Source organism: Sphaerodactylus townsendi, linkage group LG07, assembly GCF_021028975.2.
Source record: "Sphaerodactylus townsendi isolate TG3544 linkage group LG07, MPM_Stown_v2.3, whole genome shotgun sequence".
Lineage (NCBI taxonomy): Eukaryota > Metazoa > Chordata > Lepidosauria > Squamata > Sphaerodactylidae > Sphaerodactylus > Sphaerodactylus townsendi.
The window spans coordinates 22,120,692-22,142,088 of NC_059431.1; the positions used below are offsets into that span (position 1 = coordinate 22,120,692).

A 21,397-nucleotide genomic window follows, 5' to 3' on the forward strand; every position below is an offset into this window, starting at 1 on the left:
TACTTGATTAACAGTGTCTGTGTTTTGTACTTAGAGTTAGATAACTTAAGAGTTAGATAACTCTCTCTCTCTCTCTCTCGTATATATATAGGGATATCAAGTGGACAAGACTAACTTTTGAGGCAGGTGTTGCTGTACATTGCTCAAAAATCTTTATGCAGTTGTTTTGAACTACACTTTGGAATTCTATATTGAAAAGTCTATCATCCATCCATCCATCCATCCATCCATCCATCCATCCATCCATCCATCCATCCATCCATCCATCCATCCATCCATCCATCCATCCATCCATCCATCCATCCATCCATCCATCCATCCATCCATCCATCCATCATGTATATGTGTCTGTGCGTGTGTACACACACACACACACACACACACACACACACACACACACACACACACACACACACACACACGCACACACACAGACAGAAGGGTGAAACAGATCACAGGTACCAAATCACATAGAGGGAGTTCAAAATAAATAAGTGAAACAGTTCTCTGTTCCTGGGGAATGACATTTGACAGCTTAAAAATGGATGGCAATAAAACAGTGATTGAATGAGCACCAGAGAGCAATCTCGGCTATAAAACAATCCATTAGCAGTGTGTGAGTTATGCCACAGCAGTGCTTAGAGAGTTAAGTTAACTTGTTGGAGGAGATGAATAAATCTGACTGAGCTCTAGGGATATCAAGCAGGGAAGACTTTTACTTTTGAGGCAGGTGTTGCTGTACATTGCTAAAGAATCTTTGCAGAGTCTTTGAACCAGACTTTGGAATTATGTTTTGAAAAGTCTGTGGAACTATCTGTAGTTTGCAGCTGCAAACTGTAATCAGTAGATTTGCATTTGGTTGGTTGTTGCACTGCTTTCGTCGCTCAATAGAAAAACTATCCTGTCTCCAAGCAAAGAGAGAACCAAATAGTCTGAAGTTCGCTTCGAAATCATTCATCAGGAGTCCTTTACATAAGGGAGGCGTGCTGTTCTGCCTGCTCCAGCTAAGGACAAATGTGGATGTGTTTGGCATTGACCTAATCCCTTCCTCGTCTTTTGAAGGACAGCACAAGGTAATGCCCAATGAAGGTCAATGATTTCATATTAATAAAATCCAAGGGCTTGAACAGGGTCCTAAAACTGCCTGGCACTTTAGATCTTGGGAAAGTTCTTATTTTTCTCTCTCCCTCTCTGTGTGTTGATTTTACTGAACAGTCAGTGTGGCCAGTTCTCTGCCAAGCGGCCAACACAGCTCTTCTCTGCTCGCATGGCTAACATCCCGGGTTGTCAGCTCTCTCTGGAACGTAGCATGCTTTGGAAGGCATTTCCATTGCAAAGGCCAATCTTCTCTGCATATGAAGGAATTCAAAAATGCAGCTCAGAGAATCTGACAGCTCTTTGAATTCCAGAGTCTCCCTTTCCTTGCTTTCTGTCACACACAAACTGTTTGGCAAATGAAAACCAAACTGAAGGCATCTATCATGTCAGTATTAAGAGCCCGGGACTGTGAAGTGTTTTAATCAAACCTCAATTGGCTTGTACCTTCGGCTTCGGCTAATGGAGAGTTTCTCATGTTTCTTAGGCCAAATCCACTACCTCCATTTCTGTACCTCCATTTAGGCTGGTTTGAAGTTATGGAACTATTAGAAGCTCCCTTACAGGGTACTAAAGTCAGTGGACTAAGAAGAGTATAACTCTGTTTAGGATTGTGCTCTGCCTTAAATCTTTATTCTGCAGTTTTCCACCCTTGCAAAAATAGAAAGAGAAGCATAAGAACATAAAAACTAGCCTGCCGGATCAGACCAGAGTCCATCTAGTCCAGCACTCTGCTACTCGCAGTGGCCCACCAGGTGCCTTTGGGAGCTCACGTGCAAGATGTGAAAGCAATGGCCTTCTGCTGCTGCTGCTCCTGAACACCTGGTCTGCTAAGGCATTTGCAATCTGAGATCAAGGAGGATCAAGATTGGTAGCCATAGATTGACTTCTCCTCCATAAATCTGTCCAAGCCCTTTTTAAAGCTATCCAGGTTAGTGGCCATCACCACCTCACGTGGCAGCATATTCCAAACACCAATCACACGTTGCATGAAAAAATGTTTCCTTTTATTAGTCCTAATTCTTCCCCCCTGTATCTTGGCCCAGTCCTGGATTCAGGGGGCTAGCTCCTACCAAGGCTAAAGCCATTTTCTTGCACTTCTTGCCGCCCCAAAGCTTTACACCCAGAAACATGAAATGGGACATCGAAAGCTCAGCTGAGATGTTACAGCTGGCAACAAAGTTCCTCCTAGTCTCCTGCTTCTTGTTGTTGTACCTGTCTTCTGGGGTTTAACATGAGTTTTACACAGATGTTTCATCTTCAGATGTATTCTTATTATGTGAGATCACAGCCACCAGATCTTTAGCGGGTGTTGACCTTACGTACTGGGTTCTTTCCAAGAGCCTAGAATGTCATAATGTATTGGCATAGTGTATGTATGGATCCAAGCAATGTGGCCTTTGGTAATTGATAGATGGAGATTTTATCACTATGTAGATGGTTCAAGTGCCATACAAGGTTTTTTGATGTTGCACTCCATCATCATCATCATCATCATCATCATCATCATCATCATCATCATCATCATCATCATCATCATCATCATCATCATCATCATCATCATCATCATCATCTCTTTTCTGCTTTTCCTTGTGATGCTTAACTGACAAATGCATTTCAGATGCTATTCCTAGTCCATAGGTTGGATCCAGCCAGATTTTCTGCTGCTGAAAAATGGAGGCAAGGTTTCCTTTGACCACTAACAAAGGCTATCCAGGGGATCACAGGATCTGGACAGACAAAAGCTGCATGGGACAGGAGTTGTAATGTAGAGGGGAAGTGAGTGAGTGAGTGAGTGAGTGAGAAGAAGAAGAAGAAGAAGAAGAAGAAGAAGAAGAAGAAGAAGAAGAGTTTGGATTTATATCCCCCCTTTCTCTCCTGCAGGAGACTCAAAGGGGCTTACAATCTTTTTGCCCTTCCTCCCTCACAACAAACACCCTGTGAGGTGGGTGGGGCTGAGAGAGCTCCGAGAAGCTGTGACTAGCCCAAGGTCACCCAGCTGGCATGTGTGGGAGTGCACAGGCTAATCTGAATTCCCCAGATAAGCCTCCACAGCTCAGGCGGCAGAGCTGGGAATCAAACCCGGTTCCTCCAGATTAGATACACAAGCTCTTAACCTCCTACGCCACTGCTGCTCCAATAAGTTGGATCCAACCTGTGGTAGGAAAAGCAGATTGAGTTTTTTTCCCCCATTGCCTAGAAGTAGCTGTCATTAAAGAAAAGGATTGTGCTCCTGCAAAGCAATCAGTATTAACATGGTAGTGACTTGGCAATTATTTTGGAAGCCACATGAAAAACTCCTTTAGCCAATTGGTACACCATGGCCCCTTTGGCATGTGCAAAATAATACACTTTCAATCCACTTTCACAATTGCTCGCAAGTGGATTTTGCTATTCCGCACAGTGAAATCTAGCTGCAAAGTGCATTGAGAGTGAGGTGTTGGGGGATTTACGGGCTGTATGGCCGTGTTATAGTAGCATTTTCTCCTGATGTTTCACCAGCAACTATGGCTGGCATCTTCAAAGGATTCACAGATGCGGGTGAAACATCAGGAGAAAATGCTACTAGAACACGGCCATAAAGCCCAGAAGCCACACAACACCCCAGTGATTCTGGCCGTGAAAGCATTCGACAATGGATTGAAAGTGCATTGCTCTGCATGTGCGGAAGGGACCCATGTGATTACTGATCAGCCGTCCTGGGCCTGAAATTGTATGAAAGAGGAAAGACAGCCACAAAAGTTTACAAAACAACAAACAAGTCAGAAATGCAGATCTGAGCGTAGGGGGGAAAGGGCAAGATGACAAGTGACTCTTCCTGGCAGAGCAAAGACTACGGCTTACATTCCAGGTAATGATAGAAATGAGCTTTATTTCATAAAAAGTTTATAAAATGCATATTGTACAAAAATAAAGTCTGTAGAGAACTTTGGTTGATTAACACAAATATTTGAGACGTAATGGTAGGTAAGGTAACAATCCCCAGAGAACAATGATCTTGTGTTTGATTTTTTTTTAAATTAAAAAAAATCACAAACTTTACCCCTTTTTTTGGTAGTTTTTGAATGTTGCATTAGGTTGAGACCGAATCTGGAAGAAAGCTGAGAGCAAATTCATCAAGCTCTATTGAAATGCCACTGCAGTCAAGGTTCAGAAAGCTAACATAAGCAGCATTCTTAAAAGATGACACTTCCATGTGGTCAGGACAGGATGATACCCAGCAATCAGTAATGCAAGTAAGGACGCAGCTGCATGTAAGCATAGGAACCAGTGTTTCTTACACAGCACTGGCTAAAGGGTGCAGCTGCAGTGTTGCCTGATATATGAATTCTCTTCCAAATTGTAATCTGGTTGCTTGAGTTGGTTGGGGTTGCAACCAAATCCATCAAGCGTGTTGCCTGCACTTAAGCACAGCTGATCCTTTATGTGTCAAGAGAACTGAGCAGAAAGCTGGGTTTTCTACTGTTTCCCCTCTAGGAGCAACACAGCCCTGACATCCCCCAAATGCGTGTGTGGAGTCCAGACCACCAGTTCTTGTTGAATCTGCCATTAAGATTCCTGCAAAGAAAAGGGTGCGGCCCATTTTGCATCATGGCAACAGTCCCTAATTGTGCTCCATTTCCTGGGTATGGCGTTGTGTGCAAAATCCTATTAATATGCTAAACGTTTTTGCAAGATCTGAACAGAGGTCTTGTGCATCGTCTCTCTACCTGGATATTATAGGCGCATTATTCTTTCGCTATCAGAGCCTTTGGGCACAGTCCAGCCGAGATTTTCCAATCGACTTTAGAAGCAGTGTTATGCAGCTGCTCAGATCCCATCCACTGAAACCCATTGGGACTTGCACATCACAGCTATGATCCAAGGCATAAAGGAACAAAGCTGATAGGAAACATAACAGAAAAAACAGGAAGGTTGATTTGGACACAAGTGTGCCATGTTTTTTAATCTGCGTGATGTGCGGCCATAGCTCACAGGTAGAGCACCTGCTTTGCATAAAACAAGCCCCAGGTTCAGACCCTGCTTTTTCCAGTTAAAAAGACAGCAGGTGATGTGAAAGACCTCTACCTAAGACCCTGGAGAGCTGCCAGCCAGACAGTGCTACTTTGATCTGGCTCGGCGTAAGGCAGCTTCATGTGTTCAAAGATGTTGTTCTTATAGTCTCATAATCCATTTTTAGATTTTTTTTTTAAAAAAATGCTGGTTGGATTATGCATTGCTTGGTAAAAGACTACCTATATTGTAGCTGTTTACCTTCACTTTATATCTAATCCAGGCAGTTAGAATCCTAAACATGCTTTATCTAAAACCATGGAACCACGGGGATTTACTGCCAGGTAAACCTGCATCAAGGCTAGTTAGCACAAGACCTCTGCAGCAGTAGGGCAAGAAATGGCTCAAAGAGAAGTGCAAGAGAAAGCAAATATGTATAGGGCATGCTGGAGAAAGGTCGGTACTCAGTTGAAATAGGGCACTGGGTAGGTTTGACAACAAATGCATACCCACGCAAGGCTTCCAAAGGCAGAGAACTGGATTTAAACTTGACTGCTGCCTTAAATTCTGCCCACTAACACTGCCCCACAGATCTTTGGTATGCTACTTCCGCTGGTCAAATTAATCTGCATTTTGCATGGCACAGAAGAGGTCTACCACCCCATGGATAAGCTTTTTTTAAAAAACAACAACAACACAGCCCCCTGGCCGTCATTTTTAACTGGACCGAAGCATCCCTGCAATCGGTGAGATTTTGGTCTTCCCGACTGCAGGGGTATCTAGGCATCGCCAACTTTCTCCCGACTGCCGCTGTTTATTGGTTTTAGCAGATCACAGTATAAAGCAAGAATTAAAAAATGGAAAATGTACTTCAATTATTATTACCTACCCCCCCCCCCCAACATTAATTATGGCCCCAGTTCTGCAGTATTTCTGTAGGGTTAACAGTAACTAACAGGAATAAGGAGGAATGGATGGAACTGATATGAATTCCACTATACTCTGGGATATGACTTCAGAATAAAGGTATTATTACCCATGTGAAACTGCAAAATGCTGAACAAATTCTTAAATTTTGGGGTGGGGGCAATGTTAGTTACTTGTGTACAAGTGCTTAAGTACTTGTATGCTGTTTGCATATTTATAATTCCTGGGGAGAGCTGATCAGTTCTCCTGTTCTTCTGCTCTGAGTCCAAATTACCATAGAACACTATTAAATCTACTCAATACTTCGAATCATAGAATTGGAAGAGACGCCAAGGGCCATCAAGTCCAACTCCCTTTGTCTACAAGAGGGTTAGAGTCAGCTCCTATTATCTCTAGGAACAGGACTCCTGTTCACAAATCAGGAAAGAATGGCCAATCAAAAAGCTACAACTTTGGTTAAAAGTAATTTCAGTTTTTCTTTACAGGTTGCACCAACAGATCAGGTTTGTAAAGAAAATGTATGCACCAATATCTTCCAAACAAACAGGCACACAAAAACTTTAATCCAAATTTAATCAAAAAATTGATCAAGAAAGCCTGATTTGAAAAAAACCAAAAAATAAGTATCTGAACCACCAGTCTACAGGGCGGCAGTACACCTAAGGTTATCCCCTTATAAGCCCACACTTAGAAGGATATAACTCTGCTTAGAATTGCATTGCAAGATTTGCTTCTGCTTTGTGAAATTTTAGCATCTACCTATTTCTCATATTTTTTTCACTGGGCTTCCCCCAACCTTTGTATACGCTGCAAATTGTGACATGACCAGGGATTCTTCCAACACCATTCGTTGTTAGAATGATGCTAAGGTTTTCAAAGGTTTTTGAAAACCTTCTAATTTTCCTTCATAAGCTTTGATGCTTGCACTTCAGCTGAAGAAAATTGCTGAAAACTAACTGTGGGTGGGGTGGGGGTGTAGTTTGGCCAAAGCCAGACATTTGTAAATCTTGTTAATATCTATGGGGTGGTGTTCAGCTAAGGAGTTAAATTTTGCCTGAACTTTTTTGGGGTCTCCCTCATTTCTTATTCTACCTACTCCTTTTTAACATTAGCAATTTTTGTGGGTTACAATTAAAAAGATGGGCCCTGATTTAGCTCCACGTCTGTGTAAAACAGTGGTTCTCAACCTTCCTAATGCCGCGACCGTTTAATACAGTTCCTCATGTTGTGGTGACCCCCGACCCTAACATTTATCCATTTTACAGATGGAGAACACAGATGCAGAGTCTTAGGCGACCCCTGTGAAAGGGTCGTTCGACCCCCAAAGGGGCCACGACTCACAGGTTGAGAACCGCTGGTGTAAAACAACCTGTAGATGTGGATGGGCATTGCACACTGACATTTCCATCAAAAGTCATCTGGTGATCCCAGTGCGCCACAGATAAGCATCACAATACCAACATGCCGTGTACACATGTAGCCTGATGCACATGAGCATACCCTTGCAGACAGATTTCAGTTGTCTGGATGAAGAGGAGGGTCTAATGCTTGTATTCGAGGCTGCTTTAGCTCACTGGTTGCATGGCTGTTCCTGACTTTGTAAGAACTTGTAACTGGTGGATGTCCAGCGGTGGGACATGGAAATTACAGAGGGAAATTACAAAGTGGATTTTGCCATTCCACACAGTTTCAAAGAGCACTGAAAGCAGTTTGAAAGTGCATTATTCTGCATGTGCGGAATGGCAAAATCCACTTGCAAACAGTTGTGAAAGTGGTTTGAAAACGCATTATTTTGCATGTGCGGAAGGGGCCTTAGAAATTACAGAAGTACTGCAGAACTGGACTACCAGGTTAGAGATTCTTCTGTGGCTTGTGTTCAAAAGGTAAAGTAAGTGATTTTTTTTTGCATGGTTTTCCTGTCCATAATTCTTAATACTTTAAAAAAGAAAAGAAAAGAATGGATTTTTTGTTCCCAGCGTTACTATCTCATGATAACTTTGGCACCTGTTTTGAAGAAAGAAGCTTTAATAAATAAAGGAAAGGAAACTCATGACTGTAATAAATAATAATCATAATAACTTAAAATCTCAATAAATATCCTTCTGTAGATTTGTCTCTGACTGGATGCATTGCATCAAGTAGTCTGCTAACTCGTGACGACCCCAAAAAGAAATGTAGTTTATTAAGTAAGTGATCTTAGTCCTTTTGTAAACAACGCAACAAAACAGATCCACAGGGTTTCATGGTGTAGCCCAGGCCAAGAACTAGTGATTAAAAACACAACTTCTCTTCACAGAGAATGGGAAGAGCTGAATGCTAAATGATGAGCATGCTGGGAAAAAAAATGAGGCAATTAAAACATTGGCCATACTTCCATAAATTTTTTTGTTGGATTTGGTTTTAGAGGCTATTCTAAAACTTCAGCTAGCTCACTTAACTTGTGCATGACTATCCCTTGCTGTATTCAAATATTTCTTTCTGTTAATGTCTCACTCAGTGATACTTTCCCATGCTACTAAGTGATCTGGGACCCCACCCTTATAAGGAGCCGGTGCAGCCCCTCCTCCCCTTTCTAGAACTTTCTGAAAATTGAAAGTAACACGGAGAAGAGCTGCAGTGTGGGCTCCTTCCATGTGGTCAGGGCTTTCTCATATTATCCTGGTGGGACAAGGCACGGTACCACTCATGGTTGCCTAGCAACTCAGGGCAATAGGGAACTCAGTGGCTCCTGTGCCACCAAGGGAAATTTATTGTGCCTGATCCTGTCTTGATATAACAAAGGATACTCTCTGCACACTTTCTCGTAGCACTCAATTTCTAAGGCTGTGTTCATTATTCATGCCAACAGATGGAGAACTGAGGTCCTCCTAATCATGCACCCAGATATAGAAGGTTTTGAGTAGTCAAAACTGACCTTCAGAGTAGATTGATAGGCACATACAGCTACCTGTGCATTTAGCTAGATTTGTGCTTCAAATAAGTATGTGTATTCATCATAAAAAGAACAGATTAGGCTAGCTTTCCCATTTTGTCCCCAAACATGTGTTTCTTCTTTCTCCAATTGGCTTTTCTCCCCTACTGAAGTTCATACAGCCTTCTGCCTTAACTTCTTTCCATGTTCTTGCTCCCTTCCACCCACATATTTAGGACCTTTGTGGCTTGCAGTGATGAACAGGGGCCTCATATAGGTGTAAGTGCACCTGCATTTCTTGTGGACAGACTTAGTACTAAACCATGACCTCTTGCCCTCTGGTGGAACAGACAGCTGGCAAGGTTGAGTGGATAAGAAGAGGTCACCACTTCTGAAATACCACTGATAAAACATACAGTTGTGTCTGAGAGTTATCTTGAACTTCACTTTCTTTTTCTACATTATCTGGTATTCATATGGCCGATCTACCCATATCCCACAAAAATCTTAAATAACCAACCACATTTAAATGTGAAGGTCAAACTGTACCTATATGTTGGAATTAAGATCAGGGTAGTTGGTTGTAACTTCCCAGTCCTAGGACTGGAAAAAATGAGAATGAAGCAAGTTATCCAATAGAAGTTGTGTTGTTAAGCACTTGCCTCGCCAAGTATTGCCAATGATGGGTCACCTCAAGCAAACCGTGTAGATTATCTCCATCCATCTTGGATCTCCAACCCTGAGCTATGCTGCCTAATGTTTTGCCTTCCTGTAGAAACAAAAAAGCCCCGACTGTTGCCTCTTCTCCAATTCTCCTCTACGGGAGTTTTAACGGACCAGGCTCCCACGACCGCTGATTTCCTGTACGCTTGGTCCTCTTCCTTCCTTCTAAGCCATCATTCCACCTTCTTGGGAGCCCTGGTCCCTCCTTTGCCATTTTTAGCAGGAATGCAAGAGCGTAGCGCTGTCCAGACACAAAAGGACATCAGACGCATCCACATTTTTTAGCGGAATGTTTTCTTAATATATGGTAAGTTGTTAGGTCATCGTCCAAAAATGAAAGGTCATCATCAAAAGCAATGGGTCTGCAGCAAGGTTGTGGTCTGATTTTGTCACTGACCAACTTTCTATTTTGAGTTAAATTGTTTAATATTTGGTCATATAAAGTTACAGCGGATTCACACGTCCCACTACAGTATCGGAAAATGAGCTCTTCTTTGGTGGTGTATCCCAAACCCAAGTCAGTCACATTTAAGTGTATCTCGGCTAAGACACAATCCCGGTTTTTGGCCTTCTGGCCTCTCCGTCCCTTTCTGCTGCTGGAATTATTAGTGTTCTTGGCTGAATTTTGCCGGTTTCTCTCCCGTTTAGGAAAAAATGGAGCTGGTTTATCTGGTGACCTCTTCAGTCTTTTGATGGTCGCTTGAATAAAATCCACTACATCACCAAACTGCTTGGGATAATTCTCGGGCATATTAGCTGTTTCGAAAAGAGAGAAAGAAAATAGTTTGATGAATAAGTATCTCTAAACATTTGTAAATTGGTTTGAATTTTGCCTTTTGGCCATCGTAAAGTTCTGGGGTAACAACTGTATAAATACCAAAATTCAGTCTTTCCTTGATCACATTTAATATAGATTTAACATGTCCTATTGATGCAAAATTCCAGATTACACCTGCATTCAGATCAAAGGCAGTTTTTCTTATAACAAGGTCAGACAATTCTTTCCTTTCCTTTGTATATGTGCCAGGGACATAGGTATAGATTTTTTATGGGGTTGGTTCAGGGGAGGGACCCCACCCCCACCGCCCCTGGGGGCGTGGCCATGCCTCCCGGCCTCAGAGCTTATAAAAGCAGCTCTCCAAGACCAGGGACAGCAGACTCCCCTGCCCTGCCCACCCCCCCCCCGGCTGGGCTTCCAGCCAGCAGCCAGCAATCCCTTCTGCCCTCCCCTCCAAGCAGAGGAGTAGCTAGGGAAAATGGAGGCCCCACAAACGGGGGGCGGAGCTTCGGACATGTAATGGGTGTGGGTTAAACCTGGGAAACCACCCCCCCATCTATGTCCTTGATATGTGCCAAAGGTTGCAAACAGTGTTTCATATGTGCAAAAATGTTTCCAAGCCAGCTAATGGAACCCTCCTATTGACATTAACTTAAGTAGTAACTCTCATTTCACTGACAAATGTTTATGCTACAGTGAATAAACTTGGTGAGCTTTATGGAGCTCACAATTGTTTTGGGTAGAACAGCAAAGCAATCCGATTTATGTCCCTATTTACTGAGACCTAATGAATTCATTTGCAGTTACTCCCAAATAAATGTGTAAATTGTGACCTACCAGGCCTACACACTGGAAACGTTGAACACAAGTCATGTTAGCAACAGCATCAGGGCAAAGCCAATCCATGCTTCTGTAACCCTACTGCTGGATTACTGCAATGCCTTCTATTTGGGGCTGCCCTTGAAGACAATCCAGAAATGACATCTGGTCCAAAATGCAGCAGCCCAACTGCTGTTGGGGCGAGCTGCCGGGAACATGTTGCCCATTTTGAAACAGCTTTGTTGTCTGTTTGCCAGATTGTTTCCAGGTTCAATTCAAAGTGCTGGTCCTTTAAGGTCCTTCATAACATGGAACCCACATATTTGAAGGACTGTCTCCCTCCAAATGTCCCTGTGCACCAACAACAGTATTTACATATGGAACAGTACTCCATATGTCTCTGTGAACCAACAACAGTATCTATCTGTTGGCTATCCCACCATTTAGGATTTCCCATCTGGCATCAACCAGAACTGAGGCCTTTTTCATCCTGGCTCTGGTTCTGTGGTGTGGGCTCCCTGAAGAAACGAGGGAGACCTCCTTTTCGGAAAAACTCAGGGGTAACTTCAAGGCCCCCCAGTCTGCCAGGGCTTTTGAGGGGGTTTAGCAGCACACATCTATGTAAGGGGAAAGGATTTGGAGCTTGTTATTTTATCTTTAGTTTTGGCGAGGGGTGTTTTAACTGTTATTGCAGACTGCCTTAAACCAAGAGGAAAGGCAGGATAGAAATGCTTAAAACAAGCGAACAACAATCTGCCGAGGACAGAACAAAGTGTCTCAAAATGGTGGCACTAAACTCTGCATTCCCTTCCCCTTTAACATTTTAAAGGGTCCCTCCCTCTTTGTAACTGATTTGCAGTGCAGTCTTGCCCTCTGGCTCAGCTGGAAAGGGAGAAAGGTGCAGCAACACCATAGGTGGAAAGAGAAAGGGGGAGGGGCAGGGTGGGAGCTGGCATTAACCCTGAGCAATGTGGAAGACAGGGCGCGAGGATGCCATCCCTTCCCACTCAGCTTGCTGCTGTTTCCACAGCGACTGGGGGGGGGGCCTTTTTCTTCTCCCCCCCAATGCAGAAGCAATCTTAAGTTTTTCATTATGACCTTCTGTCCATATTTGGCATTCCCCAGATCACCGCATCAGGAAGTAACGTTTGCCTGTTTCACCCTCGAATCAGTCAATTGCCCCTGAATGGTGATCAATGATTGAGACATACATGCTCAGGTCTGGTCCAGGTGTAGTGACCGGGACAAGCAACACAATTCAAGAATAAGAGACACTCCCAGAAGCCTTTGCTTAAGAACATAAGAACATAAGAACTAGCCTGCTGGATCAGACCGGAGTCCATCTAGTCCAGCATTCTGCTACTCGCAATGGCCCACCAGGTGCCTTTGGGAGCTCACATGCAGGATGTGAAAGCAATGGCCTTCTGCTGCTGCTGCTGCTCCTGAGCACCTGGTCTGCTAAGGCATTTGCAATCTGAGATCAAGGAGGATCAAGATTGGTAGCCATAGATTGACTTCTCCTCCATAAATCTGTCCAAGCCCTTTTTAAAGCTATCCAGGTTAGTGGCCATCACCACCTCCTGTGGCAGCATATTCCAAACACATTATTTCTCTAGTCTCAACTTAGGCCAGTGAATCCTAGCATAGGATAGATTTTTAGCTTATTACACAGCCTAGAAACCAGTGCTGGATAAACCCTCCCGCTGTTGTCTATCCAATAGATGACTGTTCTACGAGAACAAGTTCAGAATGAACAGGTGCAAGTTGTTACTTTTAATGAAGTCTGAGGTAATCAGTTAACCAGAGGGAAGGTGAAGAACTGCCCCTATAGGAATGAAATGAAGGTTTGAACATAAAATATATTTTATTCACATGCACACATATATATGAGTGAACAGTATAGAAAGACTGATTATGATCACATTTAAGAATCACATGGGTACAAGCACACATAAGAATCATATTATTTGCATGATAGAAAATTGATAAGTTTCCTGCAGCATTAGAAATCTAGCTAGTGATATAATTTGGGATTTTTCCCAGAACCTTGTATGAGCTTTCAAACTTCAAGGAACTAATTGGAACCTAGCTGGACTCTTAGATGATATATTTTAGAAAGATGGGAGGGGGAAAGGAAAGTTTGGGTAACTAATTAAAGAAATACATGGAAGCATACATTCTGTCACAAAATGTACAATTGATTTTTTTTATTATGCACAGATAACATAACCTGGAGTCCACCTCCTTTTTGGATTATAAAAAGCTAGTTTGTTCACAAGCTCTTCTTTTTATGGATCGAATCCTCTCTGATCTGAATAAAAGCCTATTAATTCAATCACCTGTCTCCCAGTATTTTTCCTGCCCAACTTTCCTTGAATTGGGAGAAGGGGAGAAGCTGCCTAAGATATTCCTCAGAGTATCACAGTTGGCCTTATTGAAGTGATGCCAGCGGTAATCTCACAATGCAACTCCCATTCTTTTTGCTGAGGTCTGGGCTGGAGAACTTCACAGTAGATTCTACCTTTAGAAAGACCGTCCCTGCCCGTCCCATTAGATGCTCTTGAGCGCATGCCGAGCAGCAGAGAGAACGCTAATTTGGATGATGAACTGTTCTCATCCTTTGATCTCCCCTTACGTGCCTTGAAGCAGGAAAGCACAAGTGGCAGATAACACTAATACTAAGCAGGTCCTTGCCAATTACTGAGATTATTACGGCTGAATCAAAACTCACTTGTCATTGTGCTGCAACAGTAACAGGATTTGAAGGATTAAAATGACACCTGCAAATAAGAACAGGCTTAGCGGCAGAACGTGCGAGGTGGAACGGAAACCTGATCATGGCATTCATGAATGAAATAGAACATCAGAGATACTGAGGTTAAATAATCTTTAAATGATTAATGGGGGGCCGATTCATTACCTTACCTGCTGGCATGCCAGAGTTCAACAGAGGGGAGGCAGCCCATTTTCCAATTTAGAACTCCTCACCAAAATTAACATTGCCAATTGTGACCTTTCATGCTTATTGGGTGGTGAAATGTTAAATATCTCCATATAACTGATTACAGATCCATTTACAAAAATGACAGCTCTAGAAAAAAGCCAGAATTGGAAGAAACCTAAACGTGGCTTCTTGTCCTATCACACCTCCAAAAAGATCTCTTTATTTTTCTGGAAGCCGCTGAGGTTTTCAGGCGAGAGGAGTTCAAAATGTGTAGAAAAACTCTGCCTTTCATACATAATTAATATTTTCACATAACCTGGATGGGGTTATGTTGAACTGCAAGACAAGCTCAGCTATCTCCTCAGCCAATAATTAATCTCTCAGACTAAAATTTTCCATTTAAAAAACTAGAGACTGTAGACTGTATAACTGGCTCCTATTACATGGTAGGTCTGATCTGGACTTTGACTTGACAGCCAAAACAAAAAAAAGGGAAAGGAAAAGAGAAAAAAAAAAGAGCAACTTTGGTAAGAAAAGCTGGACAATAAATGCCCTAAATCAGTGGTGGTGAACCTTTGGCACTCCAGATGTTATGGACTGCAACTCCCATCAGCCCCTGCCAGCATGGCCAATTGGCCATGCTAGCAGGGGCTGATGGGAATTGTAGTCCATAACATCTGGAGTGCCAAAGGTTCACCACCACGGCCCTAAATAAATAAATAAATCCTACCAGAGCGACAATCACTAGAGTTCAGCCAAAGCACCAGAGGAGACGCTGTCAACTGTCTTCCTCATTTCTTCACATGGCACGTGGCTCCAAAAAAGGTTGCAGCCTAAAAAAGTTGCCCACAGCTGCATTCAAGGCTACTTACACTTCTTGCTATGAATAACCACATTCTGCTGCACTAAAAACCAACATTCTGTATCCAGAGTTAATGGTATGGAGAAGGGTCAATTCTGCAAAAGCGCAGCGCCTTGTCAGGTTCGCCACTGCGGGGAAAAAAAGGGCCCAATGTATCTTGTGCAATTTGAAATAGTTTGACGCTGCTGCAAAGGAAAGTTTGGCAACAGAAGTTTTTAGCAGTTCAAATTCAAACTTGAGTAAGAAAATAATGTCATGTTTGATATTCTTCATACATCTCAGATTTTACCAAATTCAGGCTGATTCTGCACAGGCAACACAGGCTCATGGAACCCGTTTCTGTTGCCTGTGCTGCCGTTTGCACAGCGGCTGCAGGAGTCAGCTGGGATAGCTGGTAGGCAGCACGGCTCGCACAGGAAATGTTTCCGTGAGAACTGCACAACCGAGAATCCCCCCTACACACTTACGTGTACAGCATGGTGGCTGCCTATTAGAGAATCCCCTCTAATGGCGGCCGCCTGGGAAAGCCACCATAATGGTGAATGGAAGGGGGGGGGGGGATTCAATGCTTGCTGCTTGCCACAGTTCGCACAGGCCAGCAGGAAGAATTCAAAACCAGGGTTAAAGGGGAAAAGTCACTAATTTAGCGACTTTAATTTAATCCGGGTTCTGCCAAATAGAATGTGTTGGAAGTGTTTGGGGATGTGTGTGTGTGAGTTCTGTGGGAACTTTCCCCCCATAACGCTTTTAAAAAGGGCCTCAACCCATTCTATTCGGCCCGTGCAGAATCAGTCGCACCTAAAAAAACCCCATCTTTAATATTTATACTTATTATACAGCCCTGCACAAACATTGTTTGTGCATGCACAAAATAAAGTTTTCCCGAGTTGCTCTCTGTTCATGCAGCCACTCTCCAATTCATCCATGGCACATCTACAACTTCTACAACAAGACAGGTGTGGAGAAACAGGGGAAAGAATAGGAAAGAAACTCTTTACGATAGAAAATAATACCAAGATTTGCTGAAAAGTCTACATGAAAGACAGAGAACCACTATCAGGCCTTGGCTATATCAACTGGAGCAGTAAACCCCTGCAAACCTGAGGCTAATATTAGTACAAACTCCTCTTATACCTAAAACATTGTATTGCCTTCTATGTTTCCTCAAAGCTGTCAATCTTCACAAAAGTAGCTCCACAGGAGAATCCTGGGATTATGTAAAATCTCCCTCAGCAACCATATCCTCAGGTAACCACTCCAGTGTACTGATTATAAAAATTTACAAGTTTGTCTTTTCCCCAGAATTTGGGAGCCAAATTCTTCCTTCAACCCACCCCAGACACCCCAAGCAGGCTAGAGGGAGAAGGAATGAGGACAGTTAAATCTTTCTGGCCAAGCAGCATCATTCCAGAAAGAAAATGTGGCTTCTCTCCAAAATGCGAAGAGGAAAGCCTAGGAAAGATTCCAGTGGGAAGACAGAAAGAGACAGAAACAGGAAGAATGCAGATGTGGTTTTGCATCTGCTGGGAAGATGCTGAAGAGGAAAAGAGTGAGGCCCGAGAACCATTCTCTCACACGGGAGACCACAGCATTATTTGCAAAAAGCTAAATCTTCTCTGAAAATAGGTCGTGGGGGACCAGTGACCCTGATGCAAAACTGCAGGAGAGCCCACGGTCCCGGCTATGACAAAGAAATCCTACACGTTCCTTCCTCCATCTCTTGTGCTCTGTACATGCCTTCTCCCCAGCTGCACAGAATGGAAACACAACCAACCTAGGCACAGTGACTTCTATCGGACACTATCAGGCCAGGAAAGAGGCTATGGCTCCTTTGGTAGCCATACAGCCAGTATGTATAAGGTCTTAAGCCCAGCTCAACCTCTGTCACCTTTAGTTAAAGGATCTTAGGTAACAGGTGTGGGAAAAAGCATTTCTGTGCCTGATATCCTTGACAGCTGTTGTCAGAAGCAACCTTACTGAAGCAAGTGGACCAATTGTCCGATGCTTTATAACAGGGGTCTTCAAACTATGGCCCTCCAGATGTTCATAGACTACAATTCCCATGAGCCCTACCACTTGACCATGCTGGCAGGGGCTGATGGGAATTGTAGTCCATGAACATCTGGAGGGCCATAGTTTGCAGACCCCTGCTTTATAAGGTAATCATGGATGTATGATCTTAAGACGCCAATACTCACATATTTAGCATCAAATTGACTCAATGACTCATTTGTAGTAATGGTTGAAACCAGTGCAGGCACGGAGACCGGCTCAGATCCACTGGAGCATTTCTGCAGGCAGAGGGATGTTTAGTGATGGAGCACAACTTTCTCTCCTCTTTCCCTTCAACGGCAGCCTAAAATGTTCTTGGACTGCGAGGAATTGCCTCGGGGGCCATTTCAGGCTGCTGGGGTGAGAGAGGTGTGAGCATATCCTTCCGTCTGCAGAAGATACCTGGAGATTTTTGAGGGAGGAGAAAGGAGAGGGGAGGGATAAAGCCACAGAGATGACCTGCCAAAGCTGTCATTCTCCCCAGGGGAAATGATCCATCTCTGTCATCTGGAGATCAGTTGCGGTTACCAGGAAATCTCCAGGGGCCCCCTGGAGGTTGGCAGCCCTATGAATCAAGGTTACTAGCAGTGGCAGAGAGACCATTTGGCTTGGACCCAGGGAGTGGTGAGATCACAGAAACAGCCTTCCTGATCACATCTGTCAGCGGAGCAGCAAAATAAAGAAATTGTCATGTGAGCCTATAAGGCAGTGGTGGCGAACCTTTGGCACTCCAGATGTTATGGACTACAATTCCCATCAGCCCCTGCCAGCATGGCCAGTTGACCATGCTGGCAGGGGCTGATGGGAATTGTAGTCCATAACATCTGGAGTGCCAAAGGTTCGCCACCACGGCTATAAGGCAATGGTGGTGAACCTATGGCACGGGTGCCAGAGGTGGCGCTCAGAGCCCTCTCTGTGGGCACCCACAAACAGAGTTGTCCCTCCCACATCTAGGCTGGCCTGGGCCGCTGGACTCGATTATTAGCATTAAACCTAATTTTGGGGAAGCAGCGTAGGTAACCCTGTTAAGCACTGTTAAACTCCACTGATTTTCATGTGAAGAACTAAAGCGCGATCCTTTACCTGAGAGTAAGCTCAGTTGCTGGCAATGGGTCGTGATTCACCCATTGGAATTGTTGCACGGTTGCTTCAAAGCAAAGCCACCAACTACCACCGCCTCGGAACCAAAACTAAACTAAACTAAACTAAAACCTCAGTATTCAGGTTAAATTGCTGTGTTGGCACTTTGTGATAAATAAGTGGGTTTTGGGTTGCAATTTGGGCACTCAGTCTCGAAAAGGTTCGCCATCACTGCTATAAGGCCTCTCTCATCTCCGTTTCTTATGGTTGCCAATTTCCCAATGGATTAGGAAATTCCTGGATAAATGGGGCTGGAGTCCTGGGGAAGGTGTGATTTGGGCTGGGGAGGGTCCTCAGTGGAATATAGTGCCACAGAATTCACCCTCCAAATCAGCCATTTTGTCCAGGGGAACTCAGCACTGTCGTCTGGAGACCAACAGTAATTCCAGGAGGTCTCTAGGTCCCGCCTGGAGATTGGCAACCCACGTCTGAAGAGAGACTGCTGGACTCAGTGGGGCCATTTAAACAGCCCAGGAGAAACCAGATGTACAACATGGCCTGTAACCTCGGTCATGACCTTTTTATAGGATAGAATAGGACAACTTTTCTCTCAAACAATTGTTGTTCTGAACCAAACTGTTTTAAGAGTTAAAAAAACACACACCAGATGAGACACTGGGATGTCTGGGACTGGATCCCCCCCACCCCCCCCGAGGTTAAAAACATTTTAAAAACGCTAATAAAAGCCACACAGAAGCCCAGTTCGCATCGGTTAAATCCTCTCAGAAGGAAAGAGAAGGCTTAACTTCTTCCTCCGTGTGGTTTCACTGATCAAAACCAACCTCCCCCACACTGTTATTATCCGTCATAAGAGGGGCGGAAAAGACTGGCAAAGGATCAGCTGCCAATTTTCATTTTAAAAAGCTGAAGGCTAATAATAGTGCGGGGGGGGGGGCAGTTGGTTTCCATTGGTAAAACTACTCAGGGGCAGGAACTCCACCTTTCTCCATACAAATCTATGGCAAGCATCTGTGCAGCTTCTATCAGACTTTTAAAATGCTGGAATTCAGTTCACGGAACTCCAAGTGCCTTGTCTAGTTTGATCCTTGCTCCGTTATTTTCCTTTTCATACTTTGATTTAGTATGCTGTAATACAGCACTTGTCAGTTTACAAAAAAGTCGGAGCAAAAGACACTGCGGCTGAAAGCTCTAAACTACTTCAAGCCTCTGTCAGCTAAGTAAACCACCCAGTCAAAAACCGAAGTTCTTGGATTTCAGCCCAGCAAAATCTGTAGGCTCAAGGCCTGCCTTAAATCCAGTAAACTGGAGCACAATATTTCGGCCTTTGTAGTTGGTAAACTGGTTTCAGAAAGTCTTCTAAATCACAAATCATTTGGAATGGAGAAATCTTGGAATACCATAGTGGATTTCAGCAGCCTTTATAGTCACAATAGTCCAAAATGTGTGGTATGTGGACTTGGCTATCAACCCTGTTAGTTTTTCTAGAAATCCTGTCATTTTCTAGAAATCCTGAGCAGCAGTGGCGTAGGCGGTTAAGAGCTCGTGTATCTAATCTGGAGGAACTGGGTTTGATTCCCAGCTCTGCCGCCTGAGCTGTGGAGGCTTATCTGGGGAATTCAGATTAGCCTGTGCACTCCCACAAACGCCAGCAGGGTGACCTTGGGCTAGTCACAGCCCCACCTACCTCACAGGGTGTTTGTTGTGAGGGGGGAAGGGCAAGGAGATTGTAAGCCCCTTTGAGTCTCCTGCAGGAGAGAAAGGGGGGATATAAATCCAAACTCTTCTTCTTTTTCTTAATGACAATGTTTTAAACGACTTTTCTCCCTAAGATAATCTTGATGGGTACTTCTATTTGGGCCCTTCCACACATGCAGAATGAGGCACTTTCAATCCACTTTGCAGCTGGATTTTACTGTGCAAAATAGCAAAATCCCACTTGCAAACCATTGTGAAAGTGGATTGAAAGTGCATTATTCTGCATGGGGGAAGGGGCTAAGATTCACCCAGTAATGTCACTTAAATATAACTGTCAAGTGGCAGCCTGGCATTTCAGGAAGCTTGTGGGTGGTTCAAAGGGGAGGAATTACATGTGGGCAACATCATGTTTTGGGAGAAACCTAGATGTGATGTCAGCATATCGACTGACACCAGAGGTGGAGAGAGGGGGAACAGTGCCCAGGGCACGCGCATGCCCTGCACCCCTCCTGCGGTGGCGCCCACCCTGCCCCAGAACGCCCTGGCCACACCCCCGCCAAGGTGCCACCTGGATAATTGTGCCCCCCTCAGCCCCATTGGCGCTACACCACTGACTGACACTAAAAATTCTGATATTACCTATTGACACATGTTTTAACTGTATGTATTTTTGGATGTTATAGCCAATGGCTCAAACAATAAATACTACTTGACTTGATCGATTGACATGTCAGTAGAGTTGCTGACATCACATCCAAGTTTCCTCAAAACAGCACTGGCTGACACCTGACATTGCAAACCTAGGTGTGACATTGGCATGTAGCCTGATATCATTCTCCCACACCAGTGGTGGCGAACCTATGGCACTCCAGATGATCACGGACTACAATTCCCATCAGTCCCTGCCAGCAGGGGCTGATGGGAATTGTATTCCATGAACATCTGGAGTGCCATAGGTTCGCCACCACGGTCCTACACTGTTTCTCCTGACAGGCAAAGGGAGACAGGAGGACCTTCTGCCACCCCTATGGTGCAACCATTTTTGATTAGAAGTCCCCGGAATCCATCTGTAGAACAACAGTACCAATGTACCACAGGACAAACGACAGAAATATTGGGTTGTAGGGAAGACAATCCATAAGTAGTCTACCATTTTAGCCAACCCTAATGTTTATCAAGCCTGACATCTGAAGCCCCTGCAGACAAATGTGTTAGTAAAAGCTTCCTTCTTTACAAGTAGATAGGGGGTAAATGGAGTGAGGGTATTGGAAGCCGTTTTGATGCTTAATTCTTGGTTCTGTCAATGGAAGTCGAAATGCTTAATTTTGATGATGTTTTCAATAAAAGAAACAATTGGGCATGAAGTCTCATTATTGAACAGTCCAGGGGCATGACAGAATGGGTGTATCACCTATGGGGACATGGGGTAACCCATGTGCCCGGGAGCACATAGACCTGGGCACTGGCACCAGCTCCGGGCGGTAGACCTGGATGCTG

General features: G+C 44.0%; 1 protein-coding gene across 2 annotated transcripts in view; it reads right to left on the bottom strand.

Moving 5' to 3' along the window:
- Nucleotides 1-3,947: 3,947 nt before the first annotated feature.
- GDNF (glial cell derived neurotrophic factor) overlaps nucleotides 3,948-21,397 on the bottom strand; it is a 38,610-nt gene continuing 21,160 nt past the window's right edge. For both annotated transcript variants that reach the window (XM_048502527.1, XM_048502526.1), the window contains one exon: nucleotides 3,948-10,405. In XM_048502527.1, coding sequence (XP_048358484.1) covers nucleotides 9,912-10,400 — 489 coding nt within the window. In that variant the 5' untranslated portion in view covers nucleotides 10,401-10,405 and the 3' untranslated portion in view covers nucleotides 3,948-9,911. The remainder of the gene's footprint in view (nucleotides 10,406-21,397) is intronic.